The 19,901-nt window shown below is 34.9% G+C and overlaps 1 protein-coding gene across 1 annotated transcript in view; it reads left to right on the plus strand.

Annotated features, from left to right (window-relative positions):
• Window positions 1-19,901, plus strand: part of GRIK2 (glutamate ionotropic receptor kainate type subunit 2) — a 415,252-nt gene that overhangs the window by 148,145 nt on the left and 247,206 nt on the right. Inside the window, exons 4-6 of the mRNA XM_075046677.1 lie at window positions 6,797-6,978; window positions 10,699-10,752; window positions 13,905-14,078. Of these exons, the coding sequence (XP_074902778.1) occupies window positions 6,797-6,978; window positions 10,699-10,752; window positions 13,905-14,078 (410 nt within the window). The remainder of the gene's footprint in view (window positions 1-6,796; window positions 6,979-10,698; window positions 10,753-13,904; window positions 14,079-19,901) is intronic.

Genomic DNA, 19,901 nt, shown 5'->3' on the forward strand with positions numbered 1-19,901 from the left:
GCTTCTGATCACTTACTTTGTTAGTGAGAAAAAGGGCGCAATTACATCAATACGTACCTTTCCCCTCCCAAGGAAGGAAGAAAACACCGTGTGTATTTTCACTGCAGGTTACACGCAGCCCACGGACGTTCACCCTGGCAGCTGACGGTGAGGGGCTAGCAGGTTCCGGCCGTTTGGTGTAACAGTTTCTGCCGCCTTGTGCGTAACGGCTTTACCTGACGTGCCGGGCTGCAGCCTCTCCGGCTGCCTCTACCCCGCCGTGAGGCGCCCACGGCCGCAGCCCGCCCGCCGGCCCGAATCCGCGCCCTCCCCTCAGCCGGCCCCCGCTGTGGCAAGGCGCGCTGCCTCCCTCGGAGGGGACGTCTCCAGCCGTGATGGGCGGCCGGTGCCTGTCTTCCCTGGTTGTGACTGGGCTGCCTCCCTTTGGTGCCCCGGGGGATCTTTCTCCTGCGGCCTAGGTTGGCTCAGTGCCGGCTGGAACCAGCTGTGACCGGCGCTGGGCAGGTCAGGACGCAGCCCCTTGTGCCTTGCACAGGCCGTGAACGCCAGTGTATTTCGACTCCGGTGACTTCATCCAGGCATAGCGGAGAGGAAAGGGTAAAGAGAATGCTCTTTTTTTGGTTTTGTTTTGGTTTTGCGTGTGGGTTTTTTGTTACTTTTCAGTTAATGATGCCATTTTTGTTCAGGGAACTCGTTTGGTGGTTTTTATTTTCTAGGAAAACTAGGCTGCTTTTCACCCACTTTATATAATACAAATGCTAGGTACAGTGTGGAAGGAGACTTTCAGCCTTTGATTTATATTTGCAAGAGCCTGCTTTTGAAGTGTGATCCAGGCCTGGAAAGCCTTTACTCGGTCTCAGTTCCCAGTAATGCCTGAGTGAGGAAATGCTGCTTCTCAGCACTTTACCCACCAGCACTTTGACAGAGAAACAGAAGTAGCAGAGGGAGGTATGCTCAGCACTGTCTGTTTTTTTTTTTATTCCATGAGGTGTTGCTTGGCAGCGAGGAGCCGTAGGGTGACTGTAGTAGTGGTACTTGCCAGCTGTGACACAGCTTCACCCCACTCCACACACTCTCTGCAGAACGGTGTGTCCGGGGGCTCCGCGCAAGAGGTGGCAGCCCTTGCGAGTGAAGGGGTTTTGTTTTCCAAAATCATTCCTGTTGAGAGCCTAGCAAGCTGGAAACTGTTGGACTTGTGCCAGCAAGGATTTATTTTTTAAGTATGGACGAGGATGAACAAATATTCCTTGCAGCGAATGGCCTGGTGGACTACTGAAGTGAGTCATTTAGTAGACTGGAACATGTTTTGTGCTCTGCATAATTCATTTGAACTTAATAAATGCTGGTGGCTGGAAACACAATGAAAAATACATGTTAAAATCTTAAAAATGGAAGTGTGCGTTAACTGTAACTATTACTAAAATTAAGTATTCTGCTACATGTGGAAGCTATGAGGAACAATACTACACATTAAAAGCTCAAGGTTGCTTTTTTTATTTCACATTGATGAAGACAGGAGAAAAACTTTAGCTTTAAACCACCTGGAATTTGTTTATGTCTCAGATTTGCTTTATCTTAAAAATATGTTTTGAGAAAGCTCATTGGTTACTATTTCTGTGTCCTGACAGTTGTTGAAGGCATACTTCATTTGCTTGCATGCATCCCTCTACTGACCCAGCACTGAGGTCCGGTCAGTGCACTACGTAGGTGTGTATTCACAGGTTTTCTTTCCCCCATTCTCACACTCAGGTTCCTCCAGTAGCTTCTACCGCTTTTGTACTGCCTTCACAGTGTGGCACTTTGTGTACTGCTCATCGCTTCTCTCGCAGGTAACCTAGCAAGCAGACACTATACTTACCATAGTATTCTCCTTTACAGTTTTTAATTGCTCTGCTATTAGTTCCTACATCTGTAAATCTTCTATTTCAAATTTTGGTGGGATTTTTTTCTTTCTTTGGGATAGCCCAGTCATGACAAGATTTATGAAGAGGAAGTGCTTTTTTTTAATTCCTGAACAGCCCAGTTAGGCTCTTGAGGAGAGCATGAAGTGATGTGCACTTTGTTCACCTTCTTGGGTAATGCTCTGAAACAGAACAAATCTTGGAAGAAGGTTTTTAAATTGTTGGCTCTCACCCCTTGCAGTTTTTTGTCAGCCATATAGTAGATGTTTAATTCGTAAGAGTATTTTAAGACATTTATTTCCCAACCTCCTGTAGGCCACAAAACACTTCTTGCTGTTCTGTAACAAACCTTGGACCTACAGTAAAAGACCAAAACTGTATTGCATTGGTGCAAGAAATGGAGATAGGTCAAGGGAGCTGTCAATTTGTAATGTCCTACATTTGTTTACTAAAATTTTGGAACATATGGACTTGTTACAGAGAAAAGCAGCCTCCTCTTTTCCCTTCCTTCTATCCCACCTTAACGTTCCTTGTCAATCTTAACTGACCATTCTGTCTCCAAAGGTGTAACAAAGGTGATTGTGTAACACCTGAGAATGTAAGTAAAACATACAAATCAGGCACTTTCCCCTTCTAAGTAAACCACACATTGAAGGAGCAAACAGTTTGCAGTCAAGAAAGAAGAATCAGATTTCCTTGTAACACTTGATGTATTAAAAATACTCGGTACAGTACTTGCACAGAAATCTTGAACTTCGTGAATCACTTTAATGTCTTATACAATAAGATTAATTTCACAGTCACTTCCACAATAAGTTTTGTTCTGGAGTGATTCTGATTACCAAACTTGCACAGTGGAGTAAAGCTGCTTTTGTCTCTTGCTGTTCTTGGAAAGTGGTTCAGTATAGAAATACGAGAACAGGGACTAAAGCCCAGGTGTTTCCTCTCTCAGATGACTGTCATAACCATAATACTAACAAGTGTCTGTTTGTCTCCTACTGAGCAACTCCAGCTGCATCTTTGGATAACAGTCCACTTAAGAGCAGCCTGTAATACTTTATGCATTCCTCACCTCCTGAATAAAATAAAAATTGCTTTCTCTGGAAAAAGAAAAAGGCCAAATATATTTCAGATTACAAAAATCCTGAGAGAAAAGTCATCATGTTATTATTCAAAAACAACTGCATGGGTGAGACACAGTTCTCATTTTCCTCATTTTGTGTAGATGCATATTTTGTAATCATTGCCTCCATTTGTAACTCAAAGAGCAGTGCAGTTTGGAATCTCCTAATCTTCAATCTCTTTTAGCATATTTTCACCAGTAATGTTTATTTTTTAAATAGCTTTCCATTTTTCTGTACATCTCACGGATATGATTTTTTGAGCAAATTGTAGACTTCTCATCTTTGGCAGTTTACTTAATGCTCTCCCTTTGGGAGATCAATGCTTGTTTTGTGAAACAGATTATAATCTCTTTCCTACGACCTATCTATGACATAAAGCTGTGTTTAAGAGTTTCCTGTTGTTTTAATCTCTTGTACTCACAGTGGTTTCTAGTTGTGATGATCTGCTGCAAGGAATGACGAAGGTTCATGGCAAATATTCAGTCTGACATAGAACTTTTTCCACTAAACATTACTTGAAGGTTGAAATACAACTCATCACAGAAGTCCTCATTAATATCTGAATACTTCAGGTGTATAAGGTCCTGAAGATAGCTGCACATTCAGATTCTTATCCCCTGCCCCAAATCGGCCATTTTTCCCCGTCTTCTTGCTCTTAAGTGTGATGTAAGTGGTTCAGATAGATGCATGCTTCTAGTTCACAAACTGACAGCTCATGTATCAACTTTAGACACTGTTGTCTGTTATATGGCAAAACATTTTGCAGCGCTATTTGATTCAAACTAACGTGGCTATTTGGAAAGGCTGTCTTTCTGTCTGTCTTCTCAGTCGTATTTGACTAGTGAGCACCAAAAGCCAGGATTTTTTTTTCTGGCAGAGAATGTCATACTATCTGTCCCATGTTGCCATTCTTGTGATTTGTAGTTCTTAAGTGGAAGTGCATGGATACCAGAGCAAGTGAGCAACTGGCAGGACTTTGCCTTTGAGAAAGACTCTGCATTGAAAGGTGGTCCTTCCCTCAATCTGAAATCGTCTAAATTTTTTGACCACAAGGGCATACATTCTAGTTGCTTTATTTTTCTTAGTCTTAAGGAAATGGGAAGGACTTGGGGACAGTCCTAAGTGGTTTTGTTGGCATGTTATTGTCAGTTATTTTTGATAAGGTAGTTAATGGCTATGGGGTATGCTATGTTGTTCATTTCAAAGCTTTACTTGCATGTAATTGTCCCAGATCTTCTGAAAATAGTATTAATATGCAGTAGATGTATAAGCTTTTAAGTTGGAAAAGACAGCTCTACTATACAGCTTTTAGGTATATTTATTCAAGATTATTTAGAAATCAAGTATTAAATCCATTTAAACTTCCATTAAATACATTAATTCATATGATTGTAAATATCATTATAGTATTTGAGGTAAATACAGCAATTTTAAAAATTTGAATTTGTTTCGAAAAGTTATGTTTTCACAATCATGTAGACTTATATCTGCCATGTAGTCAGAAATCATGTATACCCTAGCTATCACTTCCGTGTCTTAGCAAGCAGGGACCAGGTCTAGTCATGATAAAGTACTTTGGTTTCAAAGCAGGACAAGCAAAACCAAATGAAGCAAAGAAAGCAGGACAAGTCTAAAATTAGACTTGTTAAATATAACATAATAGGAGTCAAAATTATTTACAAGTTATTTGTGCTGGACAAAAGTTTCCAAGTGTTTTAGCAAGCAAAGACAAATAACCTGGAACACACAGCATTACTTTTTATCCCCTCTTGAGTTAAAACATTTTACTCATACCTTAAATTTTGGTATGCTGTTACGTACAAAAGACCATTAACATTTTTCACATTATAATTTTGTATGGAAAATGTCAACCCACACTGAATTACTGGATTTAGTTCTTCACAGTACTTTAGCTGTTACTGAAGTTCCTATAGAATTGTTTTTAGAAAATGTAAATTTGAGAGATTATTTAGTTAAAGGTAAAAATTGTCTCAGTTTGAACAATATGCACATTGTTGAGAATGTTTGTATGTGTTGGGAGTATTACTGAGAAGTTATGATGAAATATGAGATATTGTATCTGTGACATAGACCTGTGAGTGAAGAAAAAAATTCCTAAATTGACTAAACAGCAAGGTTGTCCTTCCCTGCTCTGCTTTTGGGCCTAAGAGGTCTACTGGGATCCTCTGCCAGATCCTCACACCCACAGTCTTAATTTAGGAAGGTTTTATATAGTAAGCTATAAGTCCTGTTTCAGCTAATTTCAGCAGAAACTTTAGAAAATAATGTGGATCCTTTGCAGGGACAAAAAACGGGAATGATGAAACAGAGGAGACTGATTTTATCTTTCATTTATATTCTCTACTGGTCTGGTTTTGCTGGAAATTACTAGAGCTAAGTTTTTTACAGTCTAAAAGCTTCATAGCAAAAAAATCACAACAATATAATGTTCCTAAAATCTCTCAGTATTATGTTACTAAAAGAACAATGTATGTTGGAAAAAGGCTGTGTTAAATCCTTTGTCGGAGGTTATCACAATTTCTTGCTGACACTGTAGTGTGGTTCCATGTTAGATTATGACAACATAATTTCCTGAAATCAAGACACCTTTGACATCCAGTTGTAACTAGGAAGAATATTTAGAGATAAAATGAAATACCAGTGTTTTTTAATACTAGACAGTGCTGCCTGTGATGATAACTAAATAATAATTAGTTATCTCCATTAATATTTTTGATGTAGTGAACTATTTCAGACTTTAGAAGCACTTAATTTACGCCTGGATCCTGCTGTAACTGAAATCCTAAGCAGAACTTCCATTTTTTTGCAGTTGGGTGTAGTATATATGTGCACTGCAAACGTAATGATGAACAGTAACCCTTGTTACTGCCACTAAATGGAGCATGCTCCAGTGCAAGAAGGAAGTTAGCACGGCAGGAATACATCTTTTTTTTGCTAACATAGAAATAAACTGCTACTCATTGGAGACCTATTTTTACCCTTTCATTTTTATACAGTTAAACAACCTAATGTTTAATATTGGTCACAGACCAATCAGTGATCTGTAAACCACACCACATGCTGTTATGTTGATGTGAACAATAAAATTTTTGGAAAAATGTTACTGCATCTAATTCCATAGTAAAAATAAAGTAGTTCAAAATGGAATTGTAGAGTATTGAAGAGGAATGCAATGGCATGAGTCATCTCTTCAGTCACTTTGCTGCTGTATATATGTGTTTTGTTACATGCATAATCAAGACAAAAGAAAATTAATACTCTCATGTGAATTATGTGAGAGTGTTCTAAAGTGCTGAAATGATTCACAACTTTGTATGTAAACCTGATAGATTAGTTAGCAGATTGGCTAGTCTGATTACAAAGTACTAGTCTGGGATATTGCTTTAATGGAACTAGAATAATTATATATGTTCTTTGAAGAGGAATGTCATAGTTGCATGATAATGTTAAAGGAAGATTTGTCTGTCTTAAGGTAATCCTAACTGAGGCTGCTTACTGTCTGTTAATATTAAGGAAGAAGAAAAACTTGTGATAAGAAAGTATTGGGAGTGCAGAAACTTCCTTTTTCTTTTTTTCCCTTTTTTTTTCTTTTTTTTCTTTTTAATACAACTTTTGTGTATCGGTTGCAACATACTGACAAGGGACAAAAATTCAGAAAACTTTGAATCCTTATAGTAAGTTGTCCTGCTAGCAGTTCAGGTTCTTGTTTTGGTAATTTTCTTTTCTTTTGACTCCTCTGTTTTCTTTAAGGCCTTATTCGATTACAAGAGCTCATCAAGGCTCCATCACGATACAACCTGAGACTAAAAATTCGTCAGTTACCAGCTGACACGAAAGATGCAAAGCCATTGCTAAAGGAGATGAAAAGAGGCAAAGAATTCCATGTAATCTTTGACTGCAGCCATGAAATGGCAGCAGGCATCTTGAAACAGGTAATCCTCATTTTGCTTTAGATGGCCTAATCTTTTCCATCCCTAATAAATAAAAGTAATATGCAGACTCAATGGCATTTAACAAGCAGGGGAATTGTATGTCAGTTTTACTGAGGCCTAAATGAAAATCAGCCAAGGATTTCAGAGATAATTTTATTGGTGACTCTAACAGTAGCTGCTTTCATTATGTTTTTTAAAGAAACAGATTAATTGGTTCATGTTCAGGGGAAAAGGTCTATCAGTCTTTCAACTATGAAGAACTGGTACTCTGGAGAATTGATGCTTTAACCAGGGTTTTAAGTGCTTACTTAGTGTTATTTTATATAACAAAGATTTTTTTTTTTTAAATTGAAGCCTCTAAATTGTGTACTCTTAATCAGATAGTGATATTTGAATAGTATGTTACTAACAGACCACATTAATGTGTTCCACTGAGAGGACAGAACTAATAGATATCTTTTGGAGCCATATTCTCCTCGTACTATTAATAGGACTGCGAAATACCTGAATACATTTGGGTAGGTGCTTTGAAAGTGTTCGCTTTGTTATGTACAAGTAAGATGAGTAGGTGAGATACAGCAGAATCCCAAATACTTAACTGGCTTTATATTGCAGAAGCAGATTCCAGTGATGGCTTCCAAGAGAATGTGGCAATACAGCAGCATACAAAGGACACAGCTCATAAAAAAAGCTTACTGTAATCCTGAAGTAGGCATAGAAAACAAGCCTTTGTGTGTCTTCTTTAGTTTAATGAGCTAGCTCCAAAGACTGGGAATTCCTTATGCTCAGAAGCCATTTTGCCCATAGTTTTTTAATTGTACTACAACTTGCAGTAAGGAGGCTAGGAAGAATACCTAAGCCAAAACAATATTCACATTTCTAATGTACAGCTTTTAGTGGCTTTAATTCATGTTTCTATTGTGTTTGCTAGCAGACTGTATGGTTTAAATTGAAACCAAAATGTATTTAAGATTTGAAAATATGTCTCTCATTAAAGATACTTACACGTATTGTTACAGGTACAATTAAAATTGCTAGTAGACATACATGTATGCTATCATTTCTTTGCTCTATTGTTCATTGATGAAAAGGCTTTTATTAATTCCTAGTATTTTTAAACACCTGTTGGTGGTTTTTGCTCTTTGCTAAGCATAAGACAGTCTAGGTAGTCTAGCTGTTCAGCCCATATGATTAAATGTACATTTATTTATTTTAACATCGTAAAAATGCAGATGGAAAATGTTGATAGCAATACAAAGCTGTAGTACTAAAAATAACTCCATTGAGGTACATTATTTATACTATACCCAGTAGTTTTTCGGTGAAAAGAAACTTTTCTGTCACAGTATACAACATTGTGAAAAACATATGACTAGAGGGAAATGGGAACAAAATTAAAAATGTTGTATCTTTAATCATGTCCCAGAACCCAAGAGTGAGCATTCAAAATCTTTAAATCAAATTGTAAACTGTTTTATAAAACTACTTTATTCATCCTAAAGAGTATAGCAGGAAGATACAGGAACAATTCTTTCTTGAGTGTTTAAATCTTTTTACAGTTTCTGTAGACTTTTAGCTTTCCATTCAGCTCCAGTATTGCAATGCTTTAAGTACGTCTAAAATTGGTAGTTCTGCAGCTGAATGTGAGCCCATGCTGTCAAAATTGACACAAAGGATGTTAAGTCTGTATTTATTATTTAGTGATATTATTCCAAATATGGTGTTTACAAGTGTTTGTTGAAAAATAAAATAAAAAAAAATATTCATTTGTTAACTATTAATTAAGTAATTTTTTCTAGTAATGGAGAGATGAACTTGGGGAGACAAGAGAAGGGGTTTCTTCTTGGGAGGATGATTGGAAGGATTAACAGTGAAGTTGGTGGAAGAGAAAACAAGTTAGAAATAAAGACAACAAAGTACCTTGAGAGGCCAGTGAAATGGCAACGACTGTTTTCTGGCCAAAAATACATCATGAAAAGGAAAAAAAAATCCCATCATTCAGACAAGCATAATTAAATTAAGGCAAATCTCAGTGTTAACGACATCACCAGGCAACCAGGGAAAGCAGACACGTTTTAAAAGGTTAGGGAAGCACTGGAATAATGAGAGCAGAGAAATGATAATGTTTTGAAGAGGAAAAAGGAGTGAGGTCTTCTGAGAAGTGAGGAAAGTGAGAAAATGAAGACATGGAAAAGAGACAACACCGGCACATAGTAGAATCAGGAACATGTGTAGGATGTTCTTGTGTAGAAATTCTGCGGAGTATGAAGGAAACTGATTATAAGCAGTTAAGATATGGGTGACTGCAAATGTGTTAGGTATATAGAGGAAGATACCTTGGGTTTATTTAAAAACAACAACAACAAAAGTTCTTAAAAAGCTAACAATGTTTGTAGTTGTACTGTTTCTGATGAAGTTGTAATATTTCTCATGAGGTAATGGATTTCCTGTGTTTAAGAGAATTTAAATTGCTATTGGCACACTATACTGTAGTTCTAAATATTATTGTGGAATTCTAAATACACAGGTATAGGCATCCTTTGGAAAAGTGTTGTTGCAGTTTTTGTCAAAGTCTTGTCTAAAATATAACACCTGATCTGCAGCTGATATTTGGAATTCATTTTAGCATTTAACTTTTCTTTGGAAAAGAACATATAGACTAGTCATTTCATCATTTTTCAGACAATGTCGCAAGTAAAAAGGCTTCTATAGCCTTCAGAACTCTGATAATTCTTTTGTATACAAATTCTGGTATTGTGACAATTGTCTAATTGTTGCCTTCAGCATGTTTAGCGAGGTGTATCCGGTAGCTACTTGGCAAAGAGTTATGTTGATAATTCCTGGAAAGGAAGAAAATGTTGCTTACTTATGTAGCTTTTTTACAGTGCTAAAATTAGATAAAAATCACTGTAGATATTAAAATGATTGAATAAGTCATACTACTCTAAGAAAACTTTTGTGCCAAGCATGAAGATACATGCTTTTCAGGGGAAAATGCCCTCAGTGTGCAAGAGTGATGAGATGTCCATAGTTTATTGTTTTAAAGTTGTATCTACAAATATTTGTTCTTACGCTGTTAAGAGAAAAGTGTGAACATTTTAAAATGCACAGCTGATCAAAACATATTTGGTATTACATAGTTAGCAAGACAGATGAAGGTACTTGATAGATATCTGAGTCTATAGAGTAATACTATGAATATTTGTTCTTCATTTTTACTGAAGTTGTGTGTATCTCAGTGTTCAAAACTTGACTCAGATTCTTCCATGGTTGGAAAAATGTACATATGCATAATATAAGCTTGGGTCCTTCTTTTAAATGCATAGTATTGTTCATCAGAACAGAAAAAAAATTTCCTATTAGGTTGTTTTGTTTAAGGGAAGGGTTCAACATTGAATGAAAATATTGTCAACTCAAATTTTGTGTGGCAACTTAATGCATCCATTAGTATGTAAAACTATAAGCCTCTTTCACATTTACTGCACTAAACAGTCTAATAATATTCTTTCTATCAGAAGATCTGGTTCATAAATTCCTTTAATAGTCAGTAATCTGCTCTAACTGCTAGGAAATGACTTGCTTGACCTAATTTTAGTGTAATTCCAACCCTATAGTCTGATCCCAGTAGTGTTCTTTTGCAGCTTTTCATTTGCCATGTAAGTGTGATAAAAATGTATTATGTGACCTCAGAAACATTAATCTTTTGTTTATTTTTTCAAGGCTTTAGCTATGGGAATGATGACAGAATACTATCACTATATCTTTACCACACTGGTAAGTGGCTTATAAAAACATAGTGATGACATCTAACAAAGATGTTACTTTCTTTAATTATATTACTTGACAAAGTGAAAAAGGTCTGTCTGGAATGGGGTGTGAATACAAGAGGTTTTCTCTGTTGAGTTTTCTTTCTTTCAGTGAAAACTCATCAGGGTGGTTTAATTATTGTTCAACAGTGTGCCCTGGAAACTGATAGACCTGAAAAAGCAACTGACTCTGTAGCACTGCAGTTTTTAACTTTCAAGCATGGTTAAATATATAATTCATAATTGATTATTTATATTATGAATTTTGTCCTTTTTCTCTTTTAGCTATTTGTATGTGAAGATTATGCCATTTTAAACTTACTCATATATTGCACATTTTTAATCCAACATTTTACAAGGTAATTCTTCGCTGTCATATGATTCCTGAATAATTTGGTGTGAATATTAGCAACATTTTATTTAACAGTCTATGTGAGCTTTTTAGGCACGCAAATTATGCAATATTCTTTGGTGTCCATTGTAAAAGTAACTAAGAAGCAATTTGATCATTCTTGGAACCATCAGGCTTAACATTTGCAATAAATGAACATATAAAATATGAATGCTCTTACAAAACATAACAAACATGTATGTGGAAACCTTTTTTGGTGCTCACCACAGCCTAACCAAGAAAGTTCAAAAGTTGGTAAAATAGTACACTAGAAACTACAGTTGTGCACATTTCTCTGTTTTCCATTGTCTTCAAATTTGCCTATTTAGTTTGCAGTTCATTAAGGTCTTTAAAATACAAGTAATTTCAAGCATGAGACAGATGTGCCTTGGTAAAACCATGCTTGAAATGACCTATGTTTAAAGTTACATACATGTTTAAGTCCTTACGGAAATGAATCCTTTGTGGTAGAATAGGAAGTTCACCTCAGAATCACAAAACAGAAGTTCATGGAAGGTATTAGCATGGAAATAGCTTGTTGAATAGAAAGCAAAATAGTTTGTGAAGTTCATTAGAACTGTAACGGCAAAACATCCTGCACAAGTACCTGTTTTATTTCAGAAGGGTAAGTTGTTCTATCGATTATGGATTTAGGATTGCATGCAATAGAACTTCCCTAACTAGTCTAGCCAAATGGATTCTTGATGTTTCAAGGGATTTTTTTATTTTTTAAATTTTCATTTTGCTATTGCTGAAAATTACTTCTTTGAGTGGTATACTGTCCATTGGCATTTAATTTTTATTCTTAAAGCTATGTTTAAAAATCAAGATTTTTTTGTCATTCTTATTTCCGTATTAGAACATTAGCTTTTTTTAGGAGAGACAGGTATTCCATTGACTTGGAGCTACCAAAGGATAATTTAGCGTGCACAAAATGGATGTTAGATTTTGATTTTGCAGTGTAGCTTTGGAACTTGCATCAGAATTTAGTTGTTTTGGTATGTTAATTGCTTCTTACCTGACATGGTGAAAGTCCTGTCAAATAAATTTTCCAGTCACAGTGTTTACAGCAGTCTTCTGTGTATTCTCCTCTTGATTGATTCAGGGTCTAATGCAGTAGCTCATTAATACACCGACTTGTGTGTATTTATAATATATGCATAATATTGTTGTGTATATTTATTATATTCCAGTGTAAACATGAATGTGTTTGGATTAAATAATTACATCCGAGGTTCTGACTTCTTTCACAGCAAAAACTAAGATAATTTTTAAAGGGAAAGATGTAACATAGTTCTAGTTATGTTCAACCTTTCCTTTGCAATAAAATGTTTTCTTCCTTTAGAAAGAGGACATGAGCTAGATTATTCGTAAATGAATAACTTAAAAGCATTTTGACACCTGCCTATCTTAGCTATTATATAATGGAAAATAGTATCATAATTACTAGCTATAATTAGAAATGGGTAGTGATTGATAACTGGTTGATATTTTTGTGGGCTTAGTGATGTTAACAATGAATTATATTCTCGTTTTCCATAGTACAATATTTAATCTTCTTCAGCTCTAGCCAGTAAACAAAATGGATTCGGGCAAGTGTTACAGCTAACACTACCATTTCATGGAAATTTATGATATATTAAAGTGCCAGCAAAAATCAATTAAAAATGAGATGAACGACTAAGTATGAGTTATGTGGAGAATTTGTATGTTCAATGAAACTAAAATTGTGTTATAGGACAGTAAATGTCTTATGTATAACCTTGATTGTCACTTAAAAATCTATTTAAAAGGAAACAAAGTAAACTAAATGAAAGTTTGTTTATAATGCACATAGCTAGGCCTAGTGAGTCATGGCTGTTTTCTTCATCAACTGATGTTTTTTGGTTTTTTTTTCCCCATGTTCAAAACCTGATCTTAAATGTGAGTTTCCTGAAGTTAAGTACTGGTTCTACATTGTTTCTAAGGATTCTGTCAAAGGGATAACCTTGAGTTTACATGCTTGATCTAAAATTTGATTTTCTTCTTTTTATTAATTTATATTTGCCTCTGTGTGTGTTGGGGGGCTAAATACACACATGCACACATACATATGTATTGAAAATACGTTAACTGGCAAAGGTTCTTTCAAAGATAAATTCCTAGTCAAAGATATGTCCATGTTTGGAGGTATGATTGATAGCTGTCAAAAATGCTTTCAGTTAAATTTAAAGGCATGTGCATTCCCCCCCCGCCCCGTTTATCATCTAAAGATCAACATGTTCAAGTTTCATAGAGAGTGAAGGTACAAGGAAACTCTTGTTCTGTTTATTTTATAATTTGAAGTCTGTTCTGGTAAGCCAAAGAAGTAGTGATTAATAATAATATTTTAGTGATTATTAATAATATTTTAATAATTAATAATAATATTTACGCTTACTCTAGTATTTAAGCCTAACTAGTAGTGGATACAGTTCTGCAGCTGGACTTAGCATTTCCTAAAAGTCTTTTTTTTTAAAAAAGGCAGTTGAAGCTGTTGCTCCTCTGTGAAACAGATTAATCCCACTATAGGGTCAGCTGAGTTGCTTGCTCACAGACACAGGTCCCTAGATAAACAGAGTATACTTCCCAGCATATATAGCACTGTTACTCCTGCAAATTTCAGTACTCTCGCCTGGGGAGATGGTTTAACAATTGAAATAGGAATTGCAGTGTATTAAAGAATTTATACGATGTTCATTTTTTTTCAGGACCTGTTTGCCTTGGATGTGGAACCTTATCGGTATAGTGGTGTTAATATGACTGGATTCAGAATTCTAAACACGGAAAATACCCAGGTGTCATCTATCATTGAAAAGTGGTCTATGGAGCGATTGCAAGCACCTCCTAAGCCTGATTCAGGTTTGCTGGATGGATTTATGACGGTATGAATATCACTGTTTAGTTCCTCTTTTGTATATGTTTGTGAAGCTAAAAAAAACTTATAACTTTTTATTTCTGTTACTAAAATTGTTTAGAGGTATGAGACCAAATATTACTGTAGACATGAGTCAGAGAGTAACTGTGGTGTTTCTGTTAATATTCTGTAGTCTGAATATATGGCCGTATTAACTTTCTTTCAAAATTACACATACTGTATTTTTTTCCAAATGATAATGACATACTGTAAGTCTAATTCATCTAGTCCATATTTCCCTATTTTATTGGTGAAAATATTGTATGGGATCCTGTCAAATCCTGACAAAAAATCAAGCTAAATCACAGTTGTTTCTTCTCTGTGTTTTGTGTCTTATTCATTTAAGATTCATTCATTAATAGTGTGTACTATTTCATTTCTACGTAATTCTTTTAACTTGTATTTTATGAATAGTTTAAATAACACCTTCTTACTACCTTTTCCAGTTTCTATGCCTTCACATAGCTAATTAGTCTGGGTGGTTAGGGTTTTTTTTTTCCTTCCATTGCCACTATTCTCTGGCTTCAGTTCATGAAAATCACAATTGCATTCATGCAAATAAACTTTCATTACTAGGTTATCAGTGAGTTTCTGCTCATTAGTTGGAATTAAATCTAGAGTTATAATGTCAGGAAGGGATTAAGGGATTTATTTTAAAACATATCCTACATTAGGACCTCTTTAGTTTTCAAATTTGTTGAAAGATCTAATTTTCCACTTTGGCCTGGAGTGATTTGTAACATCTTTGCTGACAGAGTTCCACTGCTCTTTATTTTTTTTTTTTCTTTAGAAGCCTTTTCGTGTTCTTTTTGAAAAATAGCAAATTCTGTTTCCTGAAGATTGGTATCTTAGTTATCTATCAGTTATCTATGTTGTGTTAATTAAACCACGTAACATAGCTAATCTTTTGAACAATTTTTTTCTGCTGATAAGGTTTAAAGATTTTATAGACACTAGGTACTAATTGACAATCAATATCATAAAAAGTTAATTTCCTTTTTGTCTTGGTTTTAGAAAATTACCCTTTTTAGAGAAAAAATACTTCTATTTACTTGTATATAGTGTCTTGAACGTGATAATTGGAAAAATTTTAAATTTAATTTATTTATTAGTTCTGTTGTGCTGCACTTTATAGATCCCATCATATAGTACTTTAAAAGTTACATTGTTTATTTCTCCACATAATTCCAAATAAACAAATGAACCCCCCCAAATTTTAGAAATATGTGAAGTATGCATCTGCTTTACACATAGCTGCTGCTTATTATTGTGAGTCATTGTTTCATCCTTCCTTGTTTGCATTAGTATTTTCATTCTTTGATTTTTACCTTTTTCAATTTAAAATTTGTAGCAGTTTATCTCACTCATTGTAGTTGTATATTTTATACATTGATCAAAGATATAATTGATCTCAAACCTTTGGATAGTTACCAAGATTGGTAGCAATAGTTTATCAGAACAAAGGGCTGTGGTCAATAAAATCATAGGATAATAAATATTGGAATAGAGTTCTGTCAGCCAGTTGCATGTTTTTCAGATTTTGTGGTGCTGTAAAGAAAGTGCCATTCTCAGAAAAGCTTCTGAAGTGAGGCAGAAACCTATTATTGCTAGCATATGACTGTGTAAGACCGTACTTTACACTAGTACTTTGCCTCAGGATAGAAAATGATGAAGAAGTGCATGAAAAACACACTGGTTTCTCTTTTGGACCCGTAAGAGGCCTCTGTAAATCTGAGTGGAACCAAGTATTCATACAGACTGTGATGAATATTTTATGGGGATTCTTTATGTTAAGCATCTAAATGCACTTTGATTACCTGGGTTTTAGGTACCTGACCTATGCAGATAGAATTTAAAGGATATTTAAAGGCCTAATAATCTCTACAAGTGTTAGGTGCTTACAGAGCTTTTATAATTTGGCCCTTAGATACAGAAAAAACATTAACAGGATGTCAGTTTGGAAGGTGTAAAAGTTATGACATCATTGCACAAAGTTCTTCCTGTGCTCAAAATAAGATAAATGGAATAAAATAAGTCATTTTATTGACTTGTTATCAATAAAGTTGTTAAGTTTGTAAAATTGGACTTCCACTTCACTGTTTTTCATGTGTATTTAAATTCAGAAATGCACTCAGGAATTAAAGATTCTAAACAGGTATTAATTGCTCTTATGGAGTACTCTAACTGATATGGGCTGAACTGGGAATTTGTTTTATTTTCACTGGTTGATAATGACTACAGCTTATTCAGAAAAATATTAGCAATAAGCCTGCTTAAGGGAAGTGCATTCAGCTTGAGCCACATAACTAAATGCTGTTTAATCAGGTATTGAAACACCTGAAACTTGAAAATTTGCCAAATAAAAAAGTGACGTTTGTATATCTCAGAGCGTTTAGAGACCTTAGTGAAGACTAACTGGTTTCCAGTGGTGTAAAACCAGGCAGTTATGGATTGCAAAGTTTATAAACTCTGGTGGTGTTTATGTTCTTCTTCCTCTGCCTTTTCCACCATATACAAATCAACTTAGTCATCATGACAGAGTTAGAACTGTCAATTTAACTCTGACATTGCATTTCCTTATTTATGATTCATAAAGTTCCCAGTCTCAATTCTTGTTTCAAGTTGTTTTCTGTAGGCTTGTATAACTCTCTAATTAGTATGTAATTTTATCATAATTATCTGACCTTATGTACCCAATGTCGTAAAAAATGGGTATATAATTTCACCTCATCTCTTTGGAGTGTTCCAAGTCAAATTTCCAAGTATGGACCCTATTGACTTCAGTTAGGATAGTTTTTCCTTTGTTTCTAGGCTGCTCCTCAGGACAGCTCTGGAAAGGGTGATGCTTTACCACACCTGAGAAGATTAGTTGCAAAAAACAAATTTTCCATCACATTTCACTCTCCTTTTCAGGAGATTCTTTCTATGGGCTTTGGAAAAAGAAATTTAAAGTATTTAATGAATGCTACCATATTTAATAATTCTATTATTTAATAAATGTTGATGTATTTGTATAACAAAGAAACTAAATCCATTCTATGATTTAGGAGAGTAATTACAGCACAACTGGCTTTGTTCTTTCTGTGACCCCAGAAAATCTGTGGAAATGTTGACAATCGTTTGCTGTGTTGTGTCAGACTATACGTGTTTTCTTTACACAGACTTCTTGTGATAAAATGTTTGCTTGTACAAATGTTTATAAGAATCAAATAGATATGATTTCTACTAACGTCTAAATTAATTGGTGACTTTGAAATAAAACTGTGAATATACTTCTAATATGATACGTAGAATTCCTGAGGAAGTCTCAGTGGTCTACTTCTATTGAAGAAGTTTTTCTATCATGATTCACATACCAATAGATTTTATTTATACTTTTGATGGTTCTTTCATATTTCTTCATTGGTCTGAGGATAATCAAAGTGGTGCTTATCCTCAGAATGTATCAATAACCATACAAATATATTTGAATAGTGACACATTTAGATCTTTTTATGTCTGTCACACACATGCAGAAGTGCATGTGCACACATGGTATATAGCTTACTAAGTTACTTAGAAGATTATATTTGTTTCTTAAAACTGTAAAGGTCTTTTTTTTCTGAGTATTCTCAGTAGTGTTGTATTTATTTTGATCATGTTTTTATATCACCATCCTCTTACTAAACAGATAGAAAGAAATATATAGTGCTTTTAAAAGTGAAGATCACATGGAACTGGCACACGCCATGGCTGTAGTTTCTTGTAATACAAGTACAGTAATATGTTAAGGATAATTCTGTCACAGGTAATAAGCCATGCCTTTAGAAAATACCAGAAGAAAAGAAAAGTCAAAGACCAATCTGTTGCAATACTTTGTCTTTCTTACTAGTAGAACTAACTGTATTTAACATTTCTCTATCTTATTCTCCTTGTCTCCTTGTCTCTTGTTGTTAACTCTTGGGTGAAAAAGTCCCAATGAGATAATGAATAAAATCTTTGCTCATGTTAAATCCAAAGCTAGGGCTTTTTCAGACTAGAATAAACTTTGTCATGAATTCTCACTTGATCCTGCAATTCCTGACTTAATTAAGCAATACATAAAAGTGTGGGGGTTTTTCTTTGGCTTCTTACATGTTTCCAAATAAAATCCAAGGTATTTCTAATATGTCACAATCTAGCTGGTAAATGTCTGTTCATTCATGCATTTCCCTGTTTCTCACCACTAATTTCACTTGTTAGCAGTTCAAAATGCACATTTGTAAAGTTAGACTGTGGGCAGGGTGGGTCCTTAGCTTTTGAACTTGCTCCATCCATGAGAAGCTTAAATATGCTGAACATGAAGGTAAAAAGCACCAGCTATTGGTTTGGTCAGCTGCCAGACTGGATTACCAGTGGTTTATCTATGGCTTAATTGTTCTATTAGAATGTTTAGTTGCCTAGACATCTTTTACAGGGTTATAGAAGCTGGTGCATAAAAGTAAAATAAAGATATCTGCAGGTTATTTTTTACATGCACATTTCTGTCCCAGAGACTAGTTAACTATAATATATGAACAGCATTCAAATCAAAAGAGGTTGAATAGCATCACTGAAAGTTTTGAGGTTTGCTCTGAGACAAATATTTGGAGTTGTATGTCACCAAAATGAATGTGTTTTTTTGTATACAAAATGTATGATAGATTGAGGTATGCAAACGGGTGGTTCTGTTGAGGCAATCTGCCTTGAAAGTATTTTAACATTGCGGGTTGCAATACACGCTGAAACTAGTCCGAAATAGAGCCTTGTGTTACGGTGCTACTCAACAGCTTCTCACTGGATTGAGGATCTTTAAACAATTCTCTGATACATGATATATTCATTACTGTTATTTTTCACTAACTTTATACTAAATTCTGAAATTTGAAAGCTGTTACTACTTAGCAACCACTTGAAGAAAATGACTTGGCGTTAAAAAACCTGCACTATTTTTCAACCAGAGTAAATTTTCTTCTTGAAAAATGAATTTATAATGAAAGTTAAAAAACCCCAACAGAACAAAATAAAAACATTTAATTTATGTAACTTTAGCTTTTATTTCATAAAAAAGTTTAGATTTGCAAGGGTTTATCCTGATTTAGCTTGTAGCCAAAAATTGAATTTTGGATTTTCCTGCAAGATGGAAAGACTACTTAATTACGATGACTGATTATTTTTGTTAAATTCAAACAGTACTGTCATCTGTACTGTACTAATGGAAAGATAATCTGGAAAACAGAGCAGTGACATACTATTTTCAAGAAACTTTACTTTGGTACACTTGACTTCTTATTTTTGAGTCTGTACAACTAGCACAGAGAAAGAGAAAAAACCCACAAAACCCTGAGCATAAATGCACTCCTACCTTTATATATGACAACCATGATTCAGACCAAGCAAAGTAGAGCATGAATAAAGTGTTATGAATTCAGAATTCTTTTACTCTACAACTATTAATCTTCCACAGTTTTCTGTGCCTCAAGTCAGAACTTAGCGTGCGTAATTAAGATGACCTAACAAGCTCTGCGGCTTCATTAACGTGAAGTTTTCCTTTCTAATTGCTTTTGCCTATCATCCGATTTAGCTATCTGCTTTCATCTTACGTAGAAAAGAGTGTACTTTTTTCTATTCTTACTATTAATTCTATTTTTTAATGTTCACTTTAGTAGCTGTATATGACAGGTGCAGGAAAGCACTGTGGTACTTGATGAATGCTATAGCTAGAGGTCAATATTAAAGTGTTTTCCTCAGAAAAAGCATATTTTGGGTTTGATATGTTTTGTAGGCTGCCTAG

The sequence above is a fragment of the Buteo buteo genome, chromosome 15 (genome assembly GCF_964188355.1).
Source record: "Buteo buteo chromosome 15, bButBut1.hap1.1, whole genome shotgun sequence".
Taxonomy (NCBI): Eukaryota; Metazoa; Chordata; class Aves; order Accipitriformes; family Accipitridae; genus Buteo; species Buteo buteo.